The sequence below is a fragment of the Astatotilapia calliptera genome, chromosome 10 (assembly GCF_964374335.1).
Source record: "Astatotilapia calliptera chromosome 10, fAstCal68.1, whole genome shotgun sequence".
Taxonomy (NCBI): Eukaryota; Metazoa; Chordata; class Actinopteri; order Cichliformes; family Cichlidae; genus Astatotilapia; species Astatotilapia calliptera.
The window spans coordinates 33,743,494-33,765,919 of NC_137431.1; the positions used below are offsets into that span (position 1 = coordinate 33,743,494).

General features: G+C 41.3%; 2 protein-coding genes across 2 annotated transcripts; both read right to left on the reverse strand.

The window, feature by feature from the left end:
* Nucleotides 1-8,630: 8,630 nt before the first annotated feature.
* LOC113030174 (olfactory receptor 52J3-like) lies at nt 8,631-9,575 on the reverse strand. Its single transcript, XM_080306936.1, has one exon. The coding sequence runs from the start codon at nt 9,573-9,575 to the stop codon at nt 8,631-8,633; it is 945 nt and encodes a 314-aa protein (XP_080163062.1).
* A 5,206-nt stretch (nt 9,576-14,781) lies between these two features.
* On the reverse strand, nt 14,782-17,286 carry LOC113030175 (olfactory receptor 2A12-like). Its single transcript, XM_080306937.1, has one exon. The coding sequence runs from the start codon at nt 15,769-15,771 to the stop codon at nt 14,782-14,784; it is 990 nt and encodes a 329-aa protein (XP_080163063.1). The 5' UTR covers nt 15,772-17,286.
* Nucleotides 17,287-22,426: the final 5,140 nt, after the last annotated feature.

Here is a 22,426-nt window from a genome sequence, read left to right on the forward strand (position 1 = left end):
GATGGATGCCAGCTTCCTATGGTCTGAAAGGTTCTCAAACCGATGCAGAATGATGATGATGTTTCCTGACAGAAGCAGAATGATGTACACAGCCAGGTGTGCACAGGTTTGCAGGGCTTTACTGTTCAGAGCCTGGTTTTTCCTACTCAAACACACCATGGAGATCCTCAGGTAGGTGATCGTCACACTCCACAGTGAGCAGGCCATTTTGGCCATGGTGGAGCCGAGGCCATAGAACATTTTCACATGAGAGCTTGAACAGGGAGGCGTTGTCGCAGAACGGGTTGCTGATGGTGCGTCTACAGCGAGACAAGCGAATGCTGAGGCCAAATAGCAAAATAAATCAGAGAGAAAGCAAAAAAGTCATGACTGCCCAAATCAACAAATGGGTACAATGTTAGAAATAATTAATGTACTGGTTGAATCAACAGCACCAAATGACCTGAAAGATCACAGAAGACAAATGAAATGCAGAGTAGCAGAATTATTTCCATGGTTAAGGGGAAAAATATGACATAACATTTAACCAAATCAAAAACACTTTTGACGAGGTTGCTACAATCAAAGCTACAATCAAGATGTGCCGTCATAAATGGAAATAAAGAGAGTTTACAACAAGCTGCAAACCAATTTTTACACTAAAGAAGAGGAAGGCCAGACAACATCTGAATGAGTCTGCACACGTCTTAAAAGATTCTTTGAACAGATGAAAGATGGAACTGGGTCAACTTTTTAGCAGCACTGATGCACGGACTGCTTCTAACCTGCTATGCTAGTGTGAACAATGTGGACAGAATAAGTTAGAGAAACCAACTAGGAACCCGCAGAGTGCCAGCTGAGATGCCAGCACCTCTCAGACAAAGCCATTTGTTGAAGTGGCTGTATGACAGTTTCTACAGGTGGAAGAAGAGCAGTAATCAACATCTGCACACGTATTGCCTGTAACAAGTAAACAGATTTTTTTGTGTAAGTCAATACATGTTACAAATATTGTATAATTAATGTCCTCATTTGTTGTAGTACAAGCAAGATAAAAATAATATATGAATAAAGTTCAGTTCCGCCACTGAGTTAAATTTACATAGACAGTTCACCAGTTCAGAAAATAATAGAAATTGAAGGGAACTGCACTTACTACAAAAAGAAATTTAAACTTCATGGCAGAAACAGAAAAACCAGATGAACAGATTCAACCTGTTCAACCTTTTGGGATTTAAAAAAAAAAACAAAAAACTTTTGTTCCACATGCATAGGTCAAAGGAGCAGTGTGGGATTTAGCAGTGAAGTTGCATATTACAACTAACTGAATTCAGTGAAATGTGACATAAGAAATGGAAAAGAGTAAGCGTGAGCTGTTACCTAATCATCACCTGATGCACTATCTAGGTTGTGGTTGTGGTTTGTTTTATTATGTGTGAAGCTCTTTAAGTTTGTGCAGCTTCCCCGCTTGAAAGGGATTGATGCATCTACCACAACTGGATTTTATACAATGATCAGGCAGATCTTTTGTTTTCCTTCTTTCTTTAATCTTCTTTTCGGCCATAGTCAGCTATAGGTGAAAAACATTTAAATACAAACCAAAAAACCAAAATACAAATTATGTTTGCTATCATACATCTGAGAATATTGTGAACAATCCCAAACATTTTTTTTACCACATCAATGCAGTGCATAAGCTTCGTAGCACAATTTGTACTTGAGTATTATTTATAATAATTATAATAATTAAATGATTAATCTGCATTTGAGCTTAAGCAGTAACAATAGTATTTATAACCAGCTTCTCTTAACCATATGCAAGCATTAACAGTCTTCCATGCAGACCAACAATAAACAATAGTGCTGCTTGCGACCAACTCACGGCACAATGTTAATGCTACGTAAGGACTTAGCCCCAGAACCGCTGTAACTTGAGCATACCCGGACATTGACGTCCCTCACAATACCTTTTTTGTCTGGATTAGTGCTGACAACTATGCCCATCTTGAAGTGTCCTCTCAGCGCATTCTGATCACTTAACCAGACATCTCCAACAGCGACATTTCTGTGTGCAGTGTGCCACTTGCTCCTTACAAACAAATTGGGGCCAGCAAGTTGGCTCCAGGACCTCCAAAACTTGCTCACTTCTGGAGTCTTCCTGGAGTCTCTTATAGGGGTAAATGGAAAAGTCAAACATCTTGAAGTCCCCATTTTGAGATGCTCGACCAAGCAAAAGAGTGTTGGGTGTGACGTAATGAATGCAACCTTCCCGACTCTGTACTCTGGCATTGCCGCAGTCTCCTCCAAGACGAGCTTGTTCTGACTTTCCAAGAATTCATAAAGTTCCTTCAAGACAGACTTTGCTCCTATGAAATTGGTGCCAGGGTCGGACCAGATCTTTCTTGGATGTCCTCTAATTGCTGTAAATCTCTGGTAAGCCATCAAGAATCCTTCAATCGACAAGGAGTTTACTAACTCCGTGTGAATCGCCCTGCTGGCCATACAACAGAATACAACTCAAACTCAAAAGGTAAACCAGGTTGAGTTCGTTCCGGAGGTAAGTCACCCATTATTTGCCGGCAACTCTGTACTTTTGCTTTCCGGCAAACCACACAACCATCAACAACCTTTTGGGCAATTCTTCTCCCTCTGATGACCCACGCTTTCTTCCTCATTCTGAGCAGGGTCCTAACAACTCCCTGATGACTCTTGTGGAGATACAGAAATTCTTTTATTGCTGCCATATAATCTGCATCATTATAACTGCAGTAATAACATTCAATAATATTTCTTACAGTATTGATATTGCATTAAAGTTGTTGATTGAAGATGTCCATTTGAGGATCCTTCCTTTAGGTTAACTTTTATTACAAGTATGGTTAGAAGTATTTTATACACATTGCATATCTGTGCTTATTTTGAGTTGATGTTCGGTTCATTAAGGGTCTTAAGCTTCACTGGCGTGACTGTCCAGGTGATGCATGCTGAGGGAAACTAGAACATAGAAGGATAACTTCAATGCATGCTTACAACACATATAATCTAGGAATGCGTCAGGCCTGAGGCCTTAACTCATTTGGTGTCTCACTATATTTTACTCTACTTGGCAACAGATGACCAGAGTCAATAATTAGCCCCAGAGACCCTGAGGGCTTGAAGTTTATTACCTTGTATGGAAGGTGTTATAGAAAAGAGAAGTTCTATGTCTGTCTATAGCTATTAAAGATGTACAAGATGTACAATTAATGTCTGGAACCTATTTTGATCTGTCATTGATGCCATGGGGGGGCGTGTACCCCGCTGCTTTATAAGTATCCACAACATGTATTTTGGTCAGAAGACATATGTTGGTGTTTTCTCCTGGCTGTTAATAAACTCACCGTTTGATTGCACTTTTCTGGGGCCTCCGTGGTTTGCGACACTTCTCTACATTGGTCGATTTTACGACACTCTAATTGTGGGCCTCCCGGGCTAACAGTGTAGACACCCACTCATCATAAGCCAAGATGGGAACACTAATCAGGTCTTTCTTAAAAGCTTGCACTCGGCCACCACAAACAAAGAGCCCAGAGCCTGGGTCTTTGTATACTACCAGTCTATCTGTAGTAGTGCTTGGGAAGACTGCGCTGTTTTGTGCAGCAAGGAAGATGTCTCTTAGGGCATCTTCACGTTCCTTCACTGAAATTACTCCTGCCAACGGGACTGCCTCCCACTTTGGGTCATTAGCAGCTGGATTTCCCCCAAGAAACTTTCTTGCTGCTCTCCAAGTCAAAGCAACTGATCTAACCAATCAAGTTAGGCCACTGAACCGCTTGACATCTACAAGGTTGTTGATGATTGACCCTGCAGGTGGTCTTCGCTGCTCTCCCTGGGGCTCAGCCCGACTTTGCTTTTCTTCCTGCCCCCTTATCTTGGCCCTTGTCAAGGCAGCGACAAATGCCTTTCTTTGCAGCTTATTGACGTTTTCTTTGGCAGTGGCGGCTAACTCTTTAGCTGACCTAACTGGCCACTTGCTCACAGGCAGACTCAAGAACCTTGGACCATTTTGCCACTGAGTCTTCATCTAGATCTCTGGGACTAGCTCCTCTTGTGACTACATCCGCAATGTTCTGAGGGCTAGGGATCCACCACCAATCTTGAATCCTTGTGCTGCTCTGTATTTCTCCAATCCTATTTGCGAAAAAGGTCTGATAACCATAGCTCTCCCGCTGTATTGCCCCAATGACCGTTTGGCTGTTGACAAAGTGTGTCTCAAAGTATTTCTTTAGGCGTGAGGCAAACACTGCCCCACACAGCTCTGCTTTGACAACATCGCCTTTGTGGGCCAATGGAGTTAACTTAGCTTTGGACTCCACCAACCTGATGATTGTGCCCTGATCTGAATTCCACCTTAAGTACAACACTGCCCCGTAGGCTTGCTCACTTCCATCGGAGAAAGTAATTGCCCAGGGTTCTTCAGTGAAGCATGGGGGAGTTAGCGTCCTGGCAAATGTGAATTTGCTGAGCTGGGCATACTCCTCAAAAAGCCTAATGGCGTCCTCCCTCAGGGCATCTGAGAGCGCCATGTCCCAAGTGTCCTTGACCAAACAGCTTTCTACTTTTGTCTCTTGGAATGCTCTGCGAACTAAGATTGCTCCTTTTTGCTTTGCAGGAGTGACCAAACCGACTGGATCCTACAACCCTGACACTTGACTGAGAAGCTCTATTCGTGTCAGCGGGTTTAGCGTGTGGGTCTTAATCTGCTCCTGGACAAGGTCTTGGCCAACTCGCATCTTTTTCTTCCTCTCGGAGAAGTTGATTGCTACCATGAAATGAAGCTTGTCTTCTTCCACTATATAACCTATACCAAGAGCTTTGTTTTCTTCATCACGCATTTGGTTGGTAAGACCATGGTTTTCATTCTTGTCTTCTCACGCTTGTCATCGTGCTTCCTCCTCCCACTTTGCCCAGATAAGACCCAAGGCTTCAGCTCAAATCCTCCAGCCTTCAGAATTCGCACAATGTTCTCTGTAATGACTTCTAGTTGGTTCAAGGTTCTTTATTTGTCACATGCATAGTTATACAAGTATAACACACAGTGAAATGTAGCCTGACACGCTATAGATAACATAGATAATATTGTCTTAACAGATTATATTTCTGCAGTTTGAGAATTTTGTGTCCATCTTTGTCTCAGCAGGTTTGTCTATGACGTTAACCAAGATGGCGCCGCGTATGGTTGCCCTGGTGCTTCAGTGCATTATGACACCATGTTTGCACTGAAGCACCGCAGCAATTTCCTAATGTTGTAAACCTGCTCAACATTTGGCAATAAACCCCTTTCTGATTCTGATTCTGATTCTGAACTGTGACTGACTTAGTTTTAATGTCTGAGGTTTTAGAGACATGGTGAAGGATCTAGTTTCTAAGTCATTACTGCTAATCAGAATCTGCTGGATCGATGACTGGCCGCGTTCTTCTGTCACAAAAGCAGGTTTGAACCACACACAGTGAGGACACCAGAATGCAGGACGGAATTCAATCAAGTTTATTGCCACCTTTGTGACACATGACATATTTTCCATTTCTTCCAGATCAATATGGGAATACTATGGAATATTAAATATGCAGTGCAGTTTGCAGTTAAAACAATGTCTGCAGACATTACCAATCTGTTCCACATAGCAGATAGAAAGGAATCATGGGCCAACAGCACAGTTATATCTAAAACAGTGGAAAAACATTATAGAACTCCTTCAAAAAAAAATCCAATGCAGTGTGGCAAAAATATTTTGCTTGTTCATGGTCAGCTTTGTATTAAATTTGGAGCAAGTACAAACAAAATGTAGAAAAGATGACCACTTGAAGAAAATATGCAAATTTCCCTTCACATTTGTGATATAGGGTTACATACAGTACCTGGCAAGAGGAGACAGCATCATCAACTCAACAGTAATTGCAAAGGTTAATACTCAAATTTTGTACAATGTTCTCATTTAATTGATTGAAAGCAGGCTTGGTGATGATTTGGTCATTTTTAAGGTTTATAAGGCATCTTGCTGCAGAGTAAAGATTATTAAAGTTTTACTTCATGAAACTCATTTGAACTTTATACTGTCAGTTCAAAAGCAATGCCAGAACACAGTCTGGATGCCAATCCAACAGAAAAGTTATGCTGGAAACAAAATATAATCCAGTTTATTTAAACTTTGATTACATAACTCCAAATCGCAATAATAGTCACCTCACGGTGTGTGATGGACCGAGTTGAAAAACAGGAGTCGCCCCAGGAATTATTAGAAAAATATAGTTTTCATTTATTTAACCCCAAAAAATTATATTTACAAAAGTAATAAATGTTGAGCTCATAAAAGAGGTCAAAGAAACAAAACTGAACTCAGGCAAAGACTGCAACCTTAACAAACCAAATGACTGCCCAAACATACATAATTGACCTAAACATGAAATGACATACAAGGCTATATATAATGGCTGATCAGACCATTGTGACACATGAGGGGTAACAAACAAAACACAATCATAAATCACAAACGATGCAGTACAATCTAGTTTGTTAAACTAAACACCAAAGAAGAAAATCAAAACCCATTAAACCCTAAACTCAAATATTTAATTAGATACAAATACTTTGTTTTTAAATTAAAGAAAACACACATTCTCCCCTTCAGCAGGAAGTGGTGGTGTGGTCCAATTATCTCCCTTTGCATTTAATGGTTTCAAACCCTGGCTACCATCTTTTGTCCAGCATCTTCCAGGGATGATGGCAGGTAAGAAATAAAAAGAGAAAGGTTAGTCAAAAATCAAAGTAATGAGGTGGTATGAATGCATAAGTAAACTAAATGTGCGCGCTTACAAATAGAACAAATGTATACAAACCAATCAATAAAGTTATTGGAAACTAAAGTGTGTTAATGTGTTAAAATGAAGAAATGAAAATACAAGAGTTACCAACTTTAGAGTGTGGCCACGGGTTTGGCCATCACACGGTATTTTCATACCATTTTAATACAATGCTCCAGCCTGCAAAGTTGATTTATTAATGCATATGTACTGCAGAGTCCTACTTTGGATGATTCCAACACTGAAAATAAAACTGAACAAATTAGCCACAAGTGTGTTTAACTATTCCTCATAAACATGAACAATTTTTGCCTGACTTCTTTGATCTGCATCTCATAATTAACAGCATTCATTGCTGGAGTAACCTAATGGAGGCTAACAATGGAGAAGCAATGGAGTATGATAGTGACAGTGCCTGACACAAACATGATGACCTACATAGCCAGTTGGTCTGGATGGTGGGTGGAGTATCTCAGAGATCAAAGCCTTGATCATGAGAACAGTGTGAGAGGCGCTTGCATGTAATTGAACACACGAGGCCTGAATGACAATACAGTGGTCACACTGATCTCACCTGAGAATAAATGTGTCACTTAGCCTTTGGGAAATTATTGTTGTGGCCCCGAACACAGAATTAATAATTTGGCATGCATCTTCCTTTCAGGGCGGTGGGCCATCTTGAAGAGCCATTGGACTCCGGCTGTACAAGCACTGACAGCAGCCCATTGTTCATTTTCATGACTGACACCGGAATGCCCGATCAAATCTCTGAATGCAACTGGCCCCTCTCCTACCATCACTGTGTGCTCAAGCAGCTCGTAGGAAAGGTTTAGTGTGGTGAGAAGGTGGAGCTAAAAACCTGAGAGAAAACAATAAAAAAGAAACTTACAATAGATGCAACAAAGTGTGTCAAATTAATGACATGTTGGCTGCCAGTTCTGCTTCACCATGAACAGTAGTACCAGCAACAACTAGTAACCAAGTCTCACAGTCACAGGAGGCTTCTGCTAGTATCTGCTTTGGGGAAGGGAGGGAGAGATAGGAGAAGGTGAAATTCAATTGGTATGAAACTAGATGGAGGGAAATAATAAGCAGTGATGTGCAATACCACTGGTTTCTTTTTCCAGTCTAATAAAGTAAAATTCAGGCTGGTATTCTGTTGTTTTTGTGGTACAACAACAACAACAAAGAAACAGCTGGCACTTAACAGTGTACACTGCATTACTCTGTTTGTGTCAGGGGACACAATCCTACATGTGTGGACCAGTTTTTGGTGAAGAATGTTTTGGGGTTTAAAAGCCACATAGACCCGTTTTTTAGAGAAAATGTATCTCACCTATTCCAATGTTGGGATTTCCTTACCTGGGTGACTGAACATACATCAAGACATTTAACTTTTATGCTGAAGGCAAGCAGTCTTTGTGTCCAGTTTTCATCACACTCTTCAAAGTTTCACAAGAAAATAGTAAGTGTTTATGGAGAAGTTAGCATTTTCAATGCAAGGTTAGGATGAGAGGGTTAATGTGCTACAGATCAAACAAATTGCACGGAGGTATCGGGCGCAACACCACAAATGTCTTCATGGCAGCATCTCCCTGCAACCACTGGTTGTCAGGCAGACACCAACTGGTGTCTGGTGTGACTGAGGCCTTACCTGCATTATATTGAGGGGAATGCAGATGTCTGAGGTGAACTGCTGTGATGTATGTATTTAGTAAAATACACAAAGGAAATCGGGATATGAGAAATAAAACAATGAAAGGCAGAAAAACATACTGTAAATATATTTATTTATTTATTGAGAATATGAATCATTTCCCGTCAGTCACAGTCACTGTATTCCTCGTGAACATGATGAACATTTTTTGTCGGACTGCTTTGATCTGCATCCCATAGATAACAGCATTCAGTGCTGGAGGAACCACATGGAACATCATGGAGGCTAACTTCCTTTGTTCTGTCAAATGTGGGAAGCGATGGAGGAGCACCATGACAATGCCTGACAAAAACATGATGACATACATAGTCAGGTGGGTGGTGTAGGTCTGGAGCGCCCGGCTGTTCAGTGTCTTGCTCTTGCTGCTCAGACACACCATGGCGATCCTCAGGTAGGTGATAGTGACGCTGCCAATGGAGGAGCCCAGCAGAAGGACAGTGTAGCCGAGACCGTAAATGTTATTGATGAGGATGTTTTCACAGGAGAGCTTAAACAAAGAGGCATTGTCACAGAAAGGGTTAAATATGATCCACCTGCAGCGTGACAGGCGAACGCTGAGGCCCACGAGGATTGTCACCATAATGAAGATTACTGCCCAGGCCAAGACCGACAGCTTCACCACCATCCAGTTGGTCATGATGGTGGCGTACTGCAGCGGGTTGCAGATTGCCACATAGCGATCAAAAGCCATGATCATGAGTATAGTGTGAGAAGAACCTGCATAAATGTGAACACAAAAGGCCTGAATGACACAGTCTACATAGTGGATGTACCGATCTGAGCTGGGAATAAAAATATCCCTCAGCATACGTGGAATGATTGTTGTGGCTCCAAATACATCATTAATGCTCATGTTACAGAAGAGCAGATACATGGGCTGGTGGAGGCTACTATCCAGCGTGATCAGGATCACCAGGACAATGTTGGAAAACATGATGAAGATGTAAATGAGGAGGAGGAGGGTAAAGGTGGGAATGGAGGCATCTGGGCTGACCTGTAAACCTTCTAAGAGCAGGATATCTGAAGTCTGGTTTTCCATAGTGCAGAAGGTTAATTTCAACCTGGAGAGAAGACAAAAAAACATGTTTATTTTCAAACTTTAAAGGGATTTTAAAGTGTTTGGAGTCATTTTTTGACCTTCAATGCACATATTAAACAAATATGTAAGACTGCTTTCTTCCACAAATATCTATCCGGTTGTTCAGTCTGACGTCACTAGCCGTGTCTGGGCCTAAACTCCGCTGCAGGTCCATATATCAAACGATCACTATGGCATTACTGAGAGTTGAAAAACTGTCTAAAGTCTTTCATCTTTAATAAAATGATCAGCGTTCTGCTCTACCAGGTGTAACAATTGAGTTTAACATCCAGGCATCCATGAAAACGGAATTTATGACATTTAACGGAGTTAGAAGTTAGCAGGGAGTTAGCTCGCTAGCTTCTATCTAAATGCAATATAGCATGTCCTGACTGCGGGGTTTTGGAAACAAATTAAAACGTACAGCTCTGTTATCACTTCCAACATAAATGAAGACAGAAAGCTAAACAGCAGTGACGTTTGTAGGGTTACTGAAGTTGGGCTAGCTGGTATATAATGATGTGCTACGTGACCGCTAGCGACACAGCTATGTTAGCATAATATAAACAAGCTAACTTTTTTTCCACTCGATAAAAGTTAACGTGAGTGTTCTCGGTGGTCAGGAACAAATGTAATCGCATGGCAGGATGCTGTAAAAGGACCAAACTTCAGCCAGGAGAACAACTGAGATAATCCATCCACAATATGAGGTTAGTCATTCATATACTGCTGCATGGGCTGGGCTGTAGTTACATCCTAAGGTTTTAAAAACTGAGCTTAAATAAATGATTAGTGGTAATAAAAGCCGAGGGAGGTCAACAGTGATCACTGACTGTTTTAGTAGCTTTTTGAGATCAAATAGAAGAAAATACATAACATTAAACATGTTAACAACACAAAAGCCATATTAAACGCAGACTACTTTAGGCCCGGAAGTAGGATTTGTCACGTCATCACTTAACAATCGGATTAGAAACATTGTATCTGAGAGTGATTAAAAACTAGCTCATTATTACTTCTAGGCTGGACTACTGTAATTCATTAGCGTCATGCTCCTGGGCATGGAGACACAGTGTTTTGTGTTATCATTATTTGCATTCTGTCTCTCTACTTTTAAGATTAGGCTTAAAACATTCCTGTCACGATCCTGGGTCTTATGACCCAGTGTTTTGAGTTTAGTTTATTTGGATGTTTATATGATTAAGCTCATGAGTTTTTCTAGTTCTTTGTTATTAGATTCCCCTTGTGTCTTCCAACCCCTGTTAAGTCTCCCTTGCCCTTCATGTGTTTCAAGTCTGTTATGCTGTCAAGTTCATGTAGTCATGTTTGCATTTCATTATGTTTCCTATTTTATTTTCTAAGAAGTTCTGTGTTTTGTTTTACTCTTTCCCTGTGGCGTTGTTATGTCCACGTTGTGTCTACTGTGGCTTTCTGTCCCATGTTTCAGGTCCCTATGTTCTGTCTTCTCAGTTGCTGTTAAGTTTGCATGTCTAGCGTTCAGTCAGTGTGTTTCCTGTTTTACTTTGAAGGTCCATGTCTCATGTGAGTGATTCTAGTTTTGCTTCCCTTGTCTCGTCCAGCCTGATCACTCCCAGCTGTGCCCTCTGTGTATTTAAGCCCTGTGTTTCTCTTTGTCAGTGTCGTAATCTCCCTCATGTCTGTGTTTCCCTGTGTATTAGTTATCCATGTCCCAGTTTAGTTTAGTTTAGTTTAGTTTTTCATGTCATTCTGCAATAAAGCAGCTTCTTGAGTTTAATTTTGTTGTCGTGAGTTTTGCGTTTGGGTCCTTTTCCTGCCTCCACACAGCTGAAACATGACAATTCCTTTTGATAAAAAGGAATGTAATCATTACATGGGTCTTTTTTTTTTTGTCTCCCACTTCTCACTCCCAACTGGTCACAGTGCGAAATGAGCTGAATATTCTCCACCAAGATGAGCACATCTTTTTAAATAAGGCCGTCTTGAAAAATGTAGCTTTTTGCTTTTTGTATTTAACCCAAAATGAAAATGAAAATGCATCACACAACACTGCAGCTCCAGCCAAAAAGAAAGGGATGAAGAAAAATGTAATTTAAATTTTACATTTCTGTTTAGGTAATAGAAATGTGAGATTCATCAGGGAAACACAATGACATTAGATACCACTGATAAACAACAGACCCAACTATTCTCTGTGGTTTCAAGGGATCTTCCAGAAATGGTAACCTGATGTTCCCCTGATGAGTCATCATCAGGTACAAACTTGATTTCAAAACTCGGTAAAAGAAACTATATTTTATTGCCACTGTTTATGCAAGATCACGAATAAATTAAAAAGTCTAATCGAAACTTTAAACATGTGATGCTTTTCCACTTCTTTTGTTTTTTTACAAGCACAATTTCTAAAGCTTGTTGTAGCAGTAGGAAATGAACAAATGTTCCTCTGGTGATAGAATTAGAATTCCTGAATTGAAGTTTCCTCATGTTGAGTTTTAGTTTGTTCATTGAAATTTCATTCCAAGTGTTCTCTTTTTTTTTCAGCAGTATAAAGATTATAACGTGCACAGCAAAGGAAATTAGATTTAAAGTGCTCAAATGGAAAAATGAATCCTTTTTACATCCACCAGATCCCCATTAACCTTTCAAGGGTTAGGGTGAGGTTTTGTTTTAGTTGCTTACTAACCAGACAGACTTTCAGACATTTTAAAAATTTTGGCTATTACTACTATCAGTAGATCACACACTGCAGTGTTAACCAAAATCAACTCCTAACTAATACCTCTGGGCAGGTCAACCACCTAAAATTGTTATTAATAAAAAACAAACAAACAAAAAAACAATCAGCCTAACACTCTAGTCTTTGTTTACCTGTTGTTTACTCCTAAAACCACATTTTCCTGATAGTTCGAACCACCAGCATTAAGATTTTAATCAACACTATATAAACTACATACATATATAAATCAGAGAGCAAAGAAAGGCCATCCAACAACGAATTAGTGACATGAAGTCTTAACTCCACCAAATGCAACACAAATAAAACCCAGCAAAGGCTACAGCCATTTTGGTCTATAGTAAGATCATGTGTGTGTTTGTGTCTCATACTCACCTCAGTTGACGTGAACCTCCTGATATCACACCTGAGGCTTGGCTGACACGTTTTTTATAATGTGAACATGTTCCCTGATGCTGATGGTTTGTCGCGTGAGTAAACAGTAAGACCTCCCCGGATGGCTGAACTCCTCACCCTATCTCTAAGGGAGATGCCAGCCACCCATTTCCGCCACTTGTATCCGTGATTCCATTCTTTCGGTCACTACCCACAGCTCATGAGCATAGGTGAGGGTAGGGGATGTAGATCGACCAGTAAATTGAGAGTGCCCCCTTTTACACTCAACTCTCTCTTCACTACAACAGACCAGTGCAGCCTCCGCATCACTGCAGCCACAGCACTTAGGCCACCCAAGTGAAAGCCTTCTGCCACTTAGCTATGCCTAGAAATTCTGTTCATAAAAATTACGAAGAGAATCTATGACAAAGGGCAGCCCTGGCAGAGCTCATCACCCACCGGGAACAAGTCCAACTCATTGGTGGCTATACGGACCAAGCTCTTACAATTCAATTCAATTTCAATTCAATTTTATTTATATAGCGCCAAATCAAAAAAAAAATCGCCTCAAGGCGCTTCATAGATACAGAGAAAAACCCAACAATCATATGACCCCCTATGAGCAAGCACTTTGGCGACAGTGGGAAGGAAAAACTCCCTTTTAACAGGAAGAAACCTCCGGCAGAACCAGGCTCAGGGAGGGGCGGGGCCATCTGCTGTGATTGGTTGGGGTGAAAGAAGGAAGACAGGATAAAGACATGCTGTGGAAGAGAGACAGAGGTTAATAACAGATATGATTCAATGCAGAGAGGTCTGTTAATACATAGTGAGTGAGAAAGGTGACTGGAAAGGAAAAACTCAATGCATCATGGGAATCCTCCGGCAGCCTACGTCTATTGTAGCATAACTAAGGGAGGATTCAGGGTCACCTGGTCCAGCCCTAACTATATGCTTTAGCAAAAAGGAAAGTTTGAAGCCTAATCTTGAAAGTAGGAATAGTGTCTGTCTCCCGAATCCAAACTGGAAGCTGGTTCCACAGAAGAGGGGCCTGAAAACTGAAGGCTCTGCCTCCCATTCTACTTTTAAATACTCTAGGAACAACAAGTAGGCCTGCAGTGCGAGAGCGAAGTGCTCTAATAGGGTGATATGGTACTATAAGGTCATTAAGATAAGATGGAGCCTGATTATTTAAGACCTTGTATTTGAGGAGCAGGATTTTGAATTCAATTCTGGATTTAACAGGAAGCCAAAACAGGAGAAATCTGCTCTCTCTTTCTAGTCCCTGTCAGGACTCTTGCTGCAGCATTTTGGATTAGCTGAAGGCTTTTCAGGGAGTTTTTAGGACTTCCTGATAATAATGAATTACAGTCGTCCAGCCTGGAAGTAATAAATGCATGAACTAGTTTTTCAGCGTCACTCTGAGACAGGATATTTCTAACTTTAGAGATGTTGCACAAATGGAAGAAAGCAGTCTTACATATTTGTTTAATATGTGCATTGAAGGACATGTCCTGGTCAAAAATGACTCCAAGGTTCCTCACAGCATTACTGGAGGCCAAGGTAATGCCATCCAGAGTAAGAATCTGGTTAGATACCATATTTCTAAGCTTTTCAGGGCCGAGTACAATAACCTCAGTTTTATCTGAATTAAGAAGCAGAAAGTTAGCGGCCATCCAGGTCTTTATGTCTTTAAGACATTCCTGCAGTTTAACTAATTGGTGTGTGTTATCTGGCTTCATGGACAGATAGAGCTGGGTGTCATCAGCATAGCAGTGAAAATGTATGCTATGCCTTCTAATGATATGGCACTAGGGAAAGTTATGAAGGATCTTCTTATGGTGCAATGGAGAAGCTCTTGACACACACTTCACACTTGTCAGGCAGACACCAACTGGTGTCTGGTGTGACTGAGGCCTTACCTGCATTATATTGAGGGGAATGCAGATGTCTGAGGTGAACTGCTGTGATGTATGTATTTAGTAAAATACACAAAGGAAATCGGGATATGAGAAATAAAAAAAACATGAAAGGCAGAAAAACGTACTGTAAATATATTTATTTATTTATTGAGAATATGAATCATTTCCCATCAGTCACAGTCACTGTATTCCTCGTGAACATGATGAACATTTTTTGTCGGACTGCTTTGATCTGCATCCCATAGATAACAGCATTCAGTGCTGGAGGAACCACATGGAACATCATGGAGGCTAACTTCCTTTGGTCTGTCAAATGTGGGAAGCGATGGAGGAGCACCATGACAATGCCTGACAAAAACATGATGACATACATAGTCAGGTGGGTGGTGTAGGTCTGGAGCGCCCGGCTGTTCAGTGTCTTGCTCTTGCTGCTCAGACACACCATGGCGATCCTCAGGTAGGTGATAGTGACGCTGCCAATGGAGGAGCCCAGCAGAAGGACAGTGTAGCCGAGACCGTAAATGTTATTGATGAGGATGTTTTCACAGGAGAGCTTAAACAAAGAGGCATTGTCACAGAAAGGGTTAAATATGATCCACCTGCAGCGTGACAGGCGAACGCTGAGGCCCTTGACGATTGTCACTATAATGAAGATTACTGCCCAGGCCAAGACCGACAGCTTCACCACCATCCAGTTGGTCATGATGGTGGCGTACTGCAGCGGGTTGCAGATTGCCACATAGCGATCAAAAGCCATGATCATGAGTATAGTGTGAGAAGAACCTGCATAAATGTGAACACAAAAGGCCTGAATGACACAGTCTACATAGTGGATGTACCGATCTGAGCTGGGAATAAAAATATCCCTCAGCATACGTGGAAAGATTGTTGTGGCTCCAAATACATCATTAATGCTCATGTTACAGAAGAGCAGATACATGGGCTGGTGGAGGCTACTATCCAGCGTGATCAGGATCACCAGGACAATGTTGGAAAACATGATGAAGCTATAGATGAGGAGGAGGAGGATGAAAGCAGGAATGGAGGCATCTGGGCTGACCTGTAAACCTTCTAAGAGCAGGATATCTGAAGTCTGGTTTTCCATAGTGCAGAAGGTTAATTTCAACCTGGAGAGAAGACAAAAAAACATGTTTATTTTCAAACTTTAAAGGGATTTTAAAGTGTCTTGAAAGATACTATTCTCTTGAAGAAAAAAAACTGTGGTAGTATTTTAGCTACCACAGGTCTTTGGTCTGTGCCATACCTTTTTGGATTTAGACTGTTTTATTTAGTAATTCTTGATCTCTTTAAAATTCTATTGGTTTCACAACATTCTCTTGGTAGTTTTGATTGACCAACCCTCATTAGTTTCCCCTGAGCTTAATCTGCCACACATCCCAAATCATATGATCAGTTTCCTCAGTTTGTTTAAACCTCTCACTGGCTTTATTCGGATCTTTTCAATTGTTGTGCTGGCTTTTTTTCTTCCACATTTGCATTTTCCCATCTGTTTTGTCGGTGGAGAGTGTAGAAATTGCCACTTTGTGACATTTTTTCAGTGCGTTTGTGAGGCCTGCTTGAATTAAAGATTTGGGATAGGGATTTTATTTCTGTTCCTTGGTGATGCATTATACAGTGGGGCAAAAAAGTATTTAGTCAGCCACCGATTGTGCAAGTTCCCCCACCTAAAATGATGACAGAGGTCAGTAATTTGCACCAGAGGTACACTTCAACTGTGAGAGACAGAATGTGAAAAAAAAAAAAAAAAAAAAAAAAAAAATCCATGAATCCACATGGTAGGATTTGTAAAGAATTTATTGGTAAATCAGGGTGGAAAATAAGTATTTGGTCAATAACAAAAATACAACTCAATACTTTGTAACATAACCTTTGTTGGCAATAACAGAGGTCAAACGTTTACTATAGGTCTTTACCAGGTTTGCACACACAGTAGCTGGTATTTTGGCCCATTCCTCCATGCAGATCTTCTCGAGAGCAGTGATGTTTTGGGGCTGTCGCCGAGCAACACGGACTTTCAACTCCCGCCACAGATTTTCTATGGGGTTGAGGTCTGGAGACTGGCTAGGCCACTCCAGGACTTTCAAATGCTTCTTACGGAGCCACTCCTTTGTTGCCCGGGCGGTGTGTTTTGGATCATTGTCATGTTGGAAGACCCAGCCTCGTTTCATCTTCAAAGTTCTCACTGATGGAAGGAGGTTTTGGCTCAAAATCTCACGATACATGGCCCCATTCATTCTGTCCTTAACACGGATCAGTCGTCCTGTCCCCTTGGCAGAAAAACAGCCCCATAGCATGATGTTTCCACCCCCATGCTTCACAGTAGGTATGGTGTTCTTGGGATGCAACTCAGTATTCTTCGTCCTCCAAACACGACGAGTTGAGTTTATACCAAAAAGTTCTACTTTGGTTTCATCTGACCACATGACATTCTCCCAATCCTCTGCTGTATCATCCATGTGCTCTCTGGCAAACTTCAGATGGGCCTGGACATGCATTGGCTTCAGCAGCGGAACACGTCTGGCACTGCGGGATTTGATTCCCTGCCGTTGTAGTGTGTTACTGATGGTGACCTTTGTTACTTTGGTCCCAGCTCTCTGCAGGTCATTCACCAGGTCCCCCCGTGTGGTTCTGGGATCTTTGCTCACCGTTCTCATGATCATTTTGACCCCACGGGATGAGATCTTGCGTGGAGCCCCAGATCGAGGGAGATTATCAGTGGTCTTGTATATCTTCCATTTTCTGATGATTGCTCCCACAGTTATTTTTTTCACACCAAGCTGCTTGCCTATTGTAGATTCACTCTTCCCAGTCTGGTGCAGGTCTACAATACTTTTCCTGGTGTCCTTCGAAAGCTCTTTGGTCTTGGCCATGGCGGCGTTTGGAGTCTGACTGTTTGAGGCTGTGGACAGGTGTCTTTTATACAGATGATGAGTTCAAACAGGTGCCATTCATACAGGTAACGAGTGGGGGACAGAAAAGCTTCTTACAGAAGACGTTACAGGTCTGTGACAGCCAGAGATTTTCCTTGTTTGAGGTGACCAAATACTTATTTTCCACCCTGATTTACCAATAAATTCTTTACAAATCCTACCATGTGGATTCATGGATTTTTTTTTTCACATTCTGTCTCTCACAGTTGAAGTGTACCTCTGGTGCAAATTACTGACCTCTGTCATCATTTTAAGTGGGGGAACTTGCACAATCGGTGGCTGACTAAATATTTTTTTGCCCCACTGTACATGCTTCCCTTAGGCAGTGTCATCAGAAGACATAGCATACATTTTCACTGCTATGCAGATGACACCCAGCTCTATCTGTCCATGAAGCCAGATAACACACACCAATGAGTTAAACTGCAGGAATGTCTTAAAGACATAAAGACCTGGATGGCCGCTAACTTTCTGCTTCTTAATTCAGATCAAACTGAGGTTATTGTACTCGGCCCTGAAAAGCTTAGAAATATGGTATCTAACCAGATTCTTACTCTGGATGGCATTACCTTGGCCTCCAGTAACACTGTGAGGAACCTTGGAGTCATTTTTGACCTTCAATGCACATATTAAACAAATATCTAGGACTGCTTTCTTCCACAAATATCTATTAGAATCATTGTATCTGAGAGTGATTAAAAACTAGCTCATTATTAAGCTCATTATTACTTCTAGGCTGGACTACTGTAATTCATTAGCGTCATGCTCCTGGGCCTGGAGACACAGTGTTTTGTGTTATCATTATTTGCATTCTGTAATTTAGTGGGTTTTAATGGTTTAGTTTTGTATTTCTAGTTCCAGTAGTCATTCTTTATTGTTGTTTGTTGTTTTCTGGTCTGTAGGTTATGTTACTTTGCCTCCTTTGTTTCTCTTGTGTTACTTCTTGTCACGGTTCTGGGTCCGTTGGACCCAGTATTTTGAGTTTATTATGTTTTGGTTTATTTCTGCTTCATGGATTGTTTTCTTCTCGTAGTGATGATGATGATTATTATTAGTTTCTTGTTTCTGTTTATCCGTGCTTAAGGATTTGTTCTCAGTTATATCTCACGTTTAGTTTAGTTCAGATTCCATGTGTCATTCTGTCTGTCTCTCAGTGTAAAGTCTGCATGCTTGTTTAGTAATTCATGTTTCCTGTTTTATTGTGAAAGTCTTTGTCTTATGTTAGTGTGTGCAGCTTAGCTCCCCCGTCTCGTTAGCCCTGATCTCTCCCAGCTGTGTCTCCCTCCTGTTGCCGATTCCCCCGTTACTACCCTGTGTATATAAGCCCTGTGTTTTCCCATGCTCAGTGTCGTGTTGTACCCTCAGAATTATGCCTGTGTGTCCTTGGTCTCAGTGTTCCATCCTCACTCCATGTTTGTTTTTCTGCCAGCAATAAAGCTGAGGTTTTTTGAGTTTCAATTCTGTGTTCGAGTCCTGCATTTGGATCCTCATCTCTGCCTGCCCGCACACAGAGCCCTGACACTTCTAGTCATCCTTGTCTCTATGTTGGTGTGTTTCCTGTTTTACTTTAACCGTTTCAGTGTATTCTATTTTGCTTCCTCCTGGTCTCATTGTGTCTGATTAGTCACAGCTGTGATCCCCTCCTGTTTGCTATCTCCTCGTTTACCTCTGTGTGCATATATAGTGTATATTTCTCTCTGTTCCTTGTTGCACTGTGTGCATATCTTCATCCGTGTTGCCTCTGCGTTTCCTCCATCAGCTTACCCCCTCTCTGGTCTCAGTCCTCAGGTTCAGTGTTATTGTTGGCTTTCCCCAGTCAAGGTTTCTGTTTTCTCACTTCCTCCTGTTTCAGTGTATTGCAGCCAGAAATAAAAGCTCACCTTTCATTATCATCCAACGTCGTCTCTGTGCCTGCATTTGGGTCCCCAATCTCTTCACACCATGCCGTCTGCTTCGGCAGGCGTGACAGTATCAGGAAGTCCTAAAAACTCCCTGAAAAGCCCAAAGTTAATCCAAAATGCTGCAGCAAGAGTCCTGAAAGGCACTAGAAAGAGAGAGAAGATTTCTCCTATATTGTTTTCTCTTCACTGGCTCCCTGTTAAATCCAGCGTCAAATTTAAAATCCTGCCTCTTTGCCTATAAGATCTTGAATAATCAGGTCCCATCTTGTCTTATGGACTTGCAGTATCATATTACACTATTAGAAAACTTCACTTTCCTATTTAAAAATAGAGAGAGAGGCAGAGCCTTCAGTTTTCAGGCCCCTCTTCTATTTAACAAGTTTCCAGTTTGATTTCGGGAGACAGACACTATCTCTACTTTTAAGATTAGGCTTAAAACTTTCCTTTTTGATAAAAAGGAATGTAATCATTACATGGGTCTTTTTTTTTTCTGTCTCCCACTTAACCAAAATCAACTCCTAACTAATACCTCTGGGCAGGTCAACCACCTAAAATTGTTATTAATAAAAAACAAACAAAAAAACAATCAGCCTAACACTCTAGTCTTTGTTTACCTGTTGTTTACTCCTAAAACCACATTTTCCTGATAGTTCGAACCACCAGCATTAAGATTTTAATCAACACTATATAAACTACATACATATATAAATCAGAGAGCAAAGAAAGGCCATCCAACAACGAATTAGTGACATGAAGTCTTAACTCCACCAAATGCAACACAAATAAAACCCAGCAAAGGCTACAGCCATTTTGGTCTATAGTAAGATCATGTGTGTGTTTGTGTCTCATACTCACCTCAGTTGACGTGAACCTCCTGATATCACACCTGAGGCTTGGCTGACACTTTTTTTATAATGTGAACATGTTCCCTGATGCTGATGGTTTGTCGCGTGAGTAAACAGTAAGACCTTCCCCTCCCCGGATGGCTGAACTCCTCACCCTATCTCTAAGGGAGATGCCAGCCACCCATTTCCGCCACTTGTATCCGTGATTCCATTCTTTCGGTCACTACCCACAGCTCATGAGCATAGGTGAGGGTAGGGGATGTAGATCGACCAGTAAATTGAGAGTGCCCCCTTTTACACTCAACTCTCTCTTCACTACAACAGACCAGTGCAGCCTCCGCATCACTGCAGCCACAGCACTTAGGCCACCCAAGTGAAAGCCTTCTGCCACTTAGCTATGCCTAGAAATTCTGTTCATAAAAATTACGAAGAGAATCTATGACAAAGGGCAGCCCTGGCAGAGCTCATCACCCACCGGAAACAAGTCCAACTCATTGGTGGCTATACGGACCAAGCTCTTCCAATTGTTGTATAAGGATCACATGTCCAGACACCCGATACTCCTGAAGCACCTCCCACAGGAAACTCAGAGTGACATGGTCAAATGCCTTCTCCAAGTCCACAAAACACATGTAGACTGTTTGGGCAAACTCCACTGCGCCCTCAGGTATCATCGAGAGGATAAAGAGCTTATCCAGTCTTCCATGATAAGGGCAAAAACTTCATTGTTCCTCCTGTATCCAAGGTTCGATTAATGGACGGACTCTCCCTTCCAGCACTCTGGCATAAACTTTCCCAGGGAGGCTGAGGAGTGTGATTCCCCCTATAGTTGGAACATGCCCTCTGGTCCCCTTTCTTAAAGATGGAAACCTGCACAGCGATGGGAGGCTGTAGCTCAGGTAGTAGAGCGGGGCACCAACTAACCAGAGGGTTGTTGGTTTGATCCCAGTCTGCTCCACTCTGCATGCCAAATATCCTGAATATGAAGCTCTGGCAGAGGTGTGAGTTGAAGATCTCATGTACCAGGCCTCCGAGATGCATTCCCAGCGCACCCTCACTATACATTTAATCTGTCAGTAACATTTGTTATTTATCATTTACTGTTAGTTATGCACATGTTGGTTTGCTGAGGTTTCCCTGCTGTATTGTTTGTTGCCTTTTTTCAGCAGGTGGTCTAGCAGATTTTTACTATTTTTTCTCTCTCTCCTCATAAATGGTAAATGGGTTGATTCTTAAATACCACTTGCCTACTCTACTTGAGCACTCAAAGTGCTTTACACAAGTTGCCTCATTCAAGTGCTTTCTTCAATGATATTTCTGTTGTTGGGATTAAATAACTTGCAGTGCCTCAATAATGTTATGCTTTTTTTATTAATAAGTGTTATAAAGTGACCATCTCTAGTGAAAAGTTACTGAGACACTGTTGTTTAGACTCAAATGAGCGAGCTTCTGTAATAAAACTGTTAGGGCCCCAGTTTGAGATCCATGCCATGCTGGACGCATCTCCCTTCTAGAAGTAATAAGGTGTTAAATATTCTACTAAGCAGTGTTTTGTCTTCGGATGTCTCTGAGGAATCAAAAGAACTCGGTGAAGTGCTGATATTTACAAGTGCTTTGTATCTAACATTCACACGCATCCATACTCTGATGGATGAATCTCAGATTAACTTGGGTTTAGTATCTTTCACAAGGATATTTGGCATGGAGATGGGTGAAGATGGGAATTGAAAAACAAACATGTAAATAGTAGGTAACCTGCTCTACCACGTGACCTACAGGGAGGGGGTTGTGACAAAGTGGATGAGCAGTTGTAATACTCTCCACTTATCCCAGATGTGTTGACTTCTTTTGCACAATATGCACATTCTTCTTTCTCTGTATTTATTTGCTATTAATTGCTATTTATCAAAGGCTAGTTTACGCTAATCCAGATAAATCTGAAAACTAAAAACGCTCCGCGTCCACACTATCATTTTCTTTTTGTTTGACTTTTTTTTTTCCTATCCCGTTTGGATCTTTAGCCATCAGAATTGTTGTCTGAAGGTCAAGAAAGATGCCAAGTGGATTTCCTTTACTAAGTGGATCATCATGGCTATATTGGTCCATTT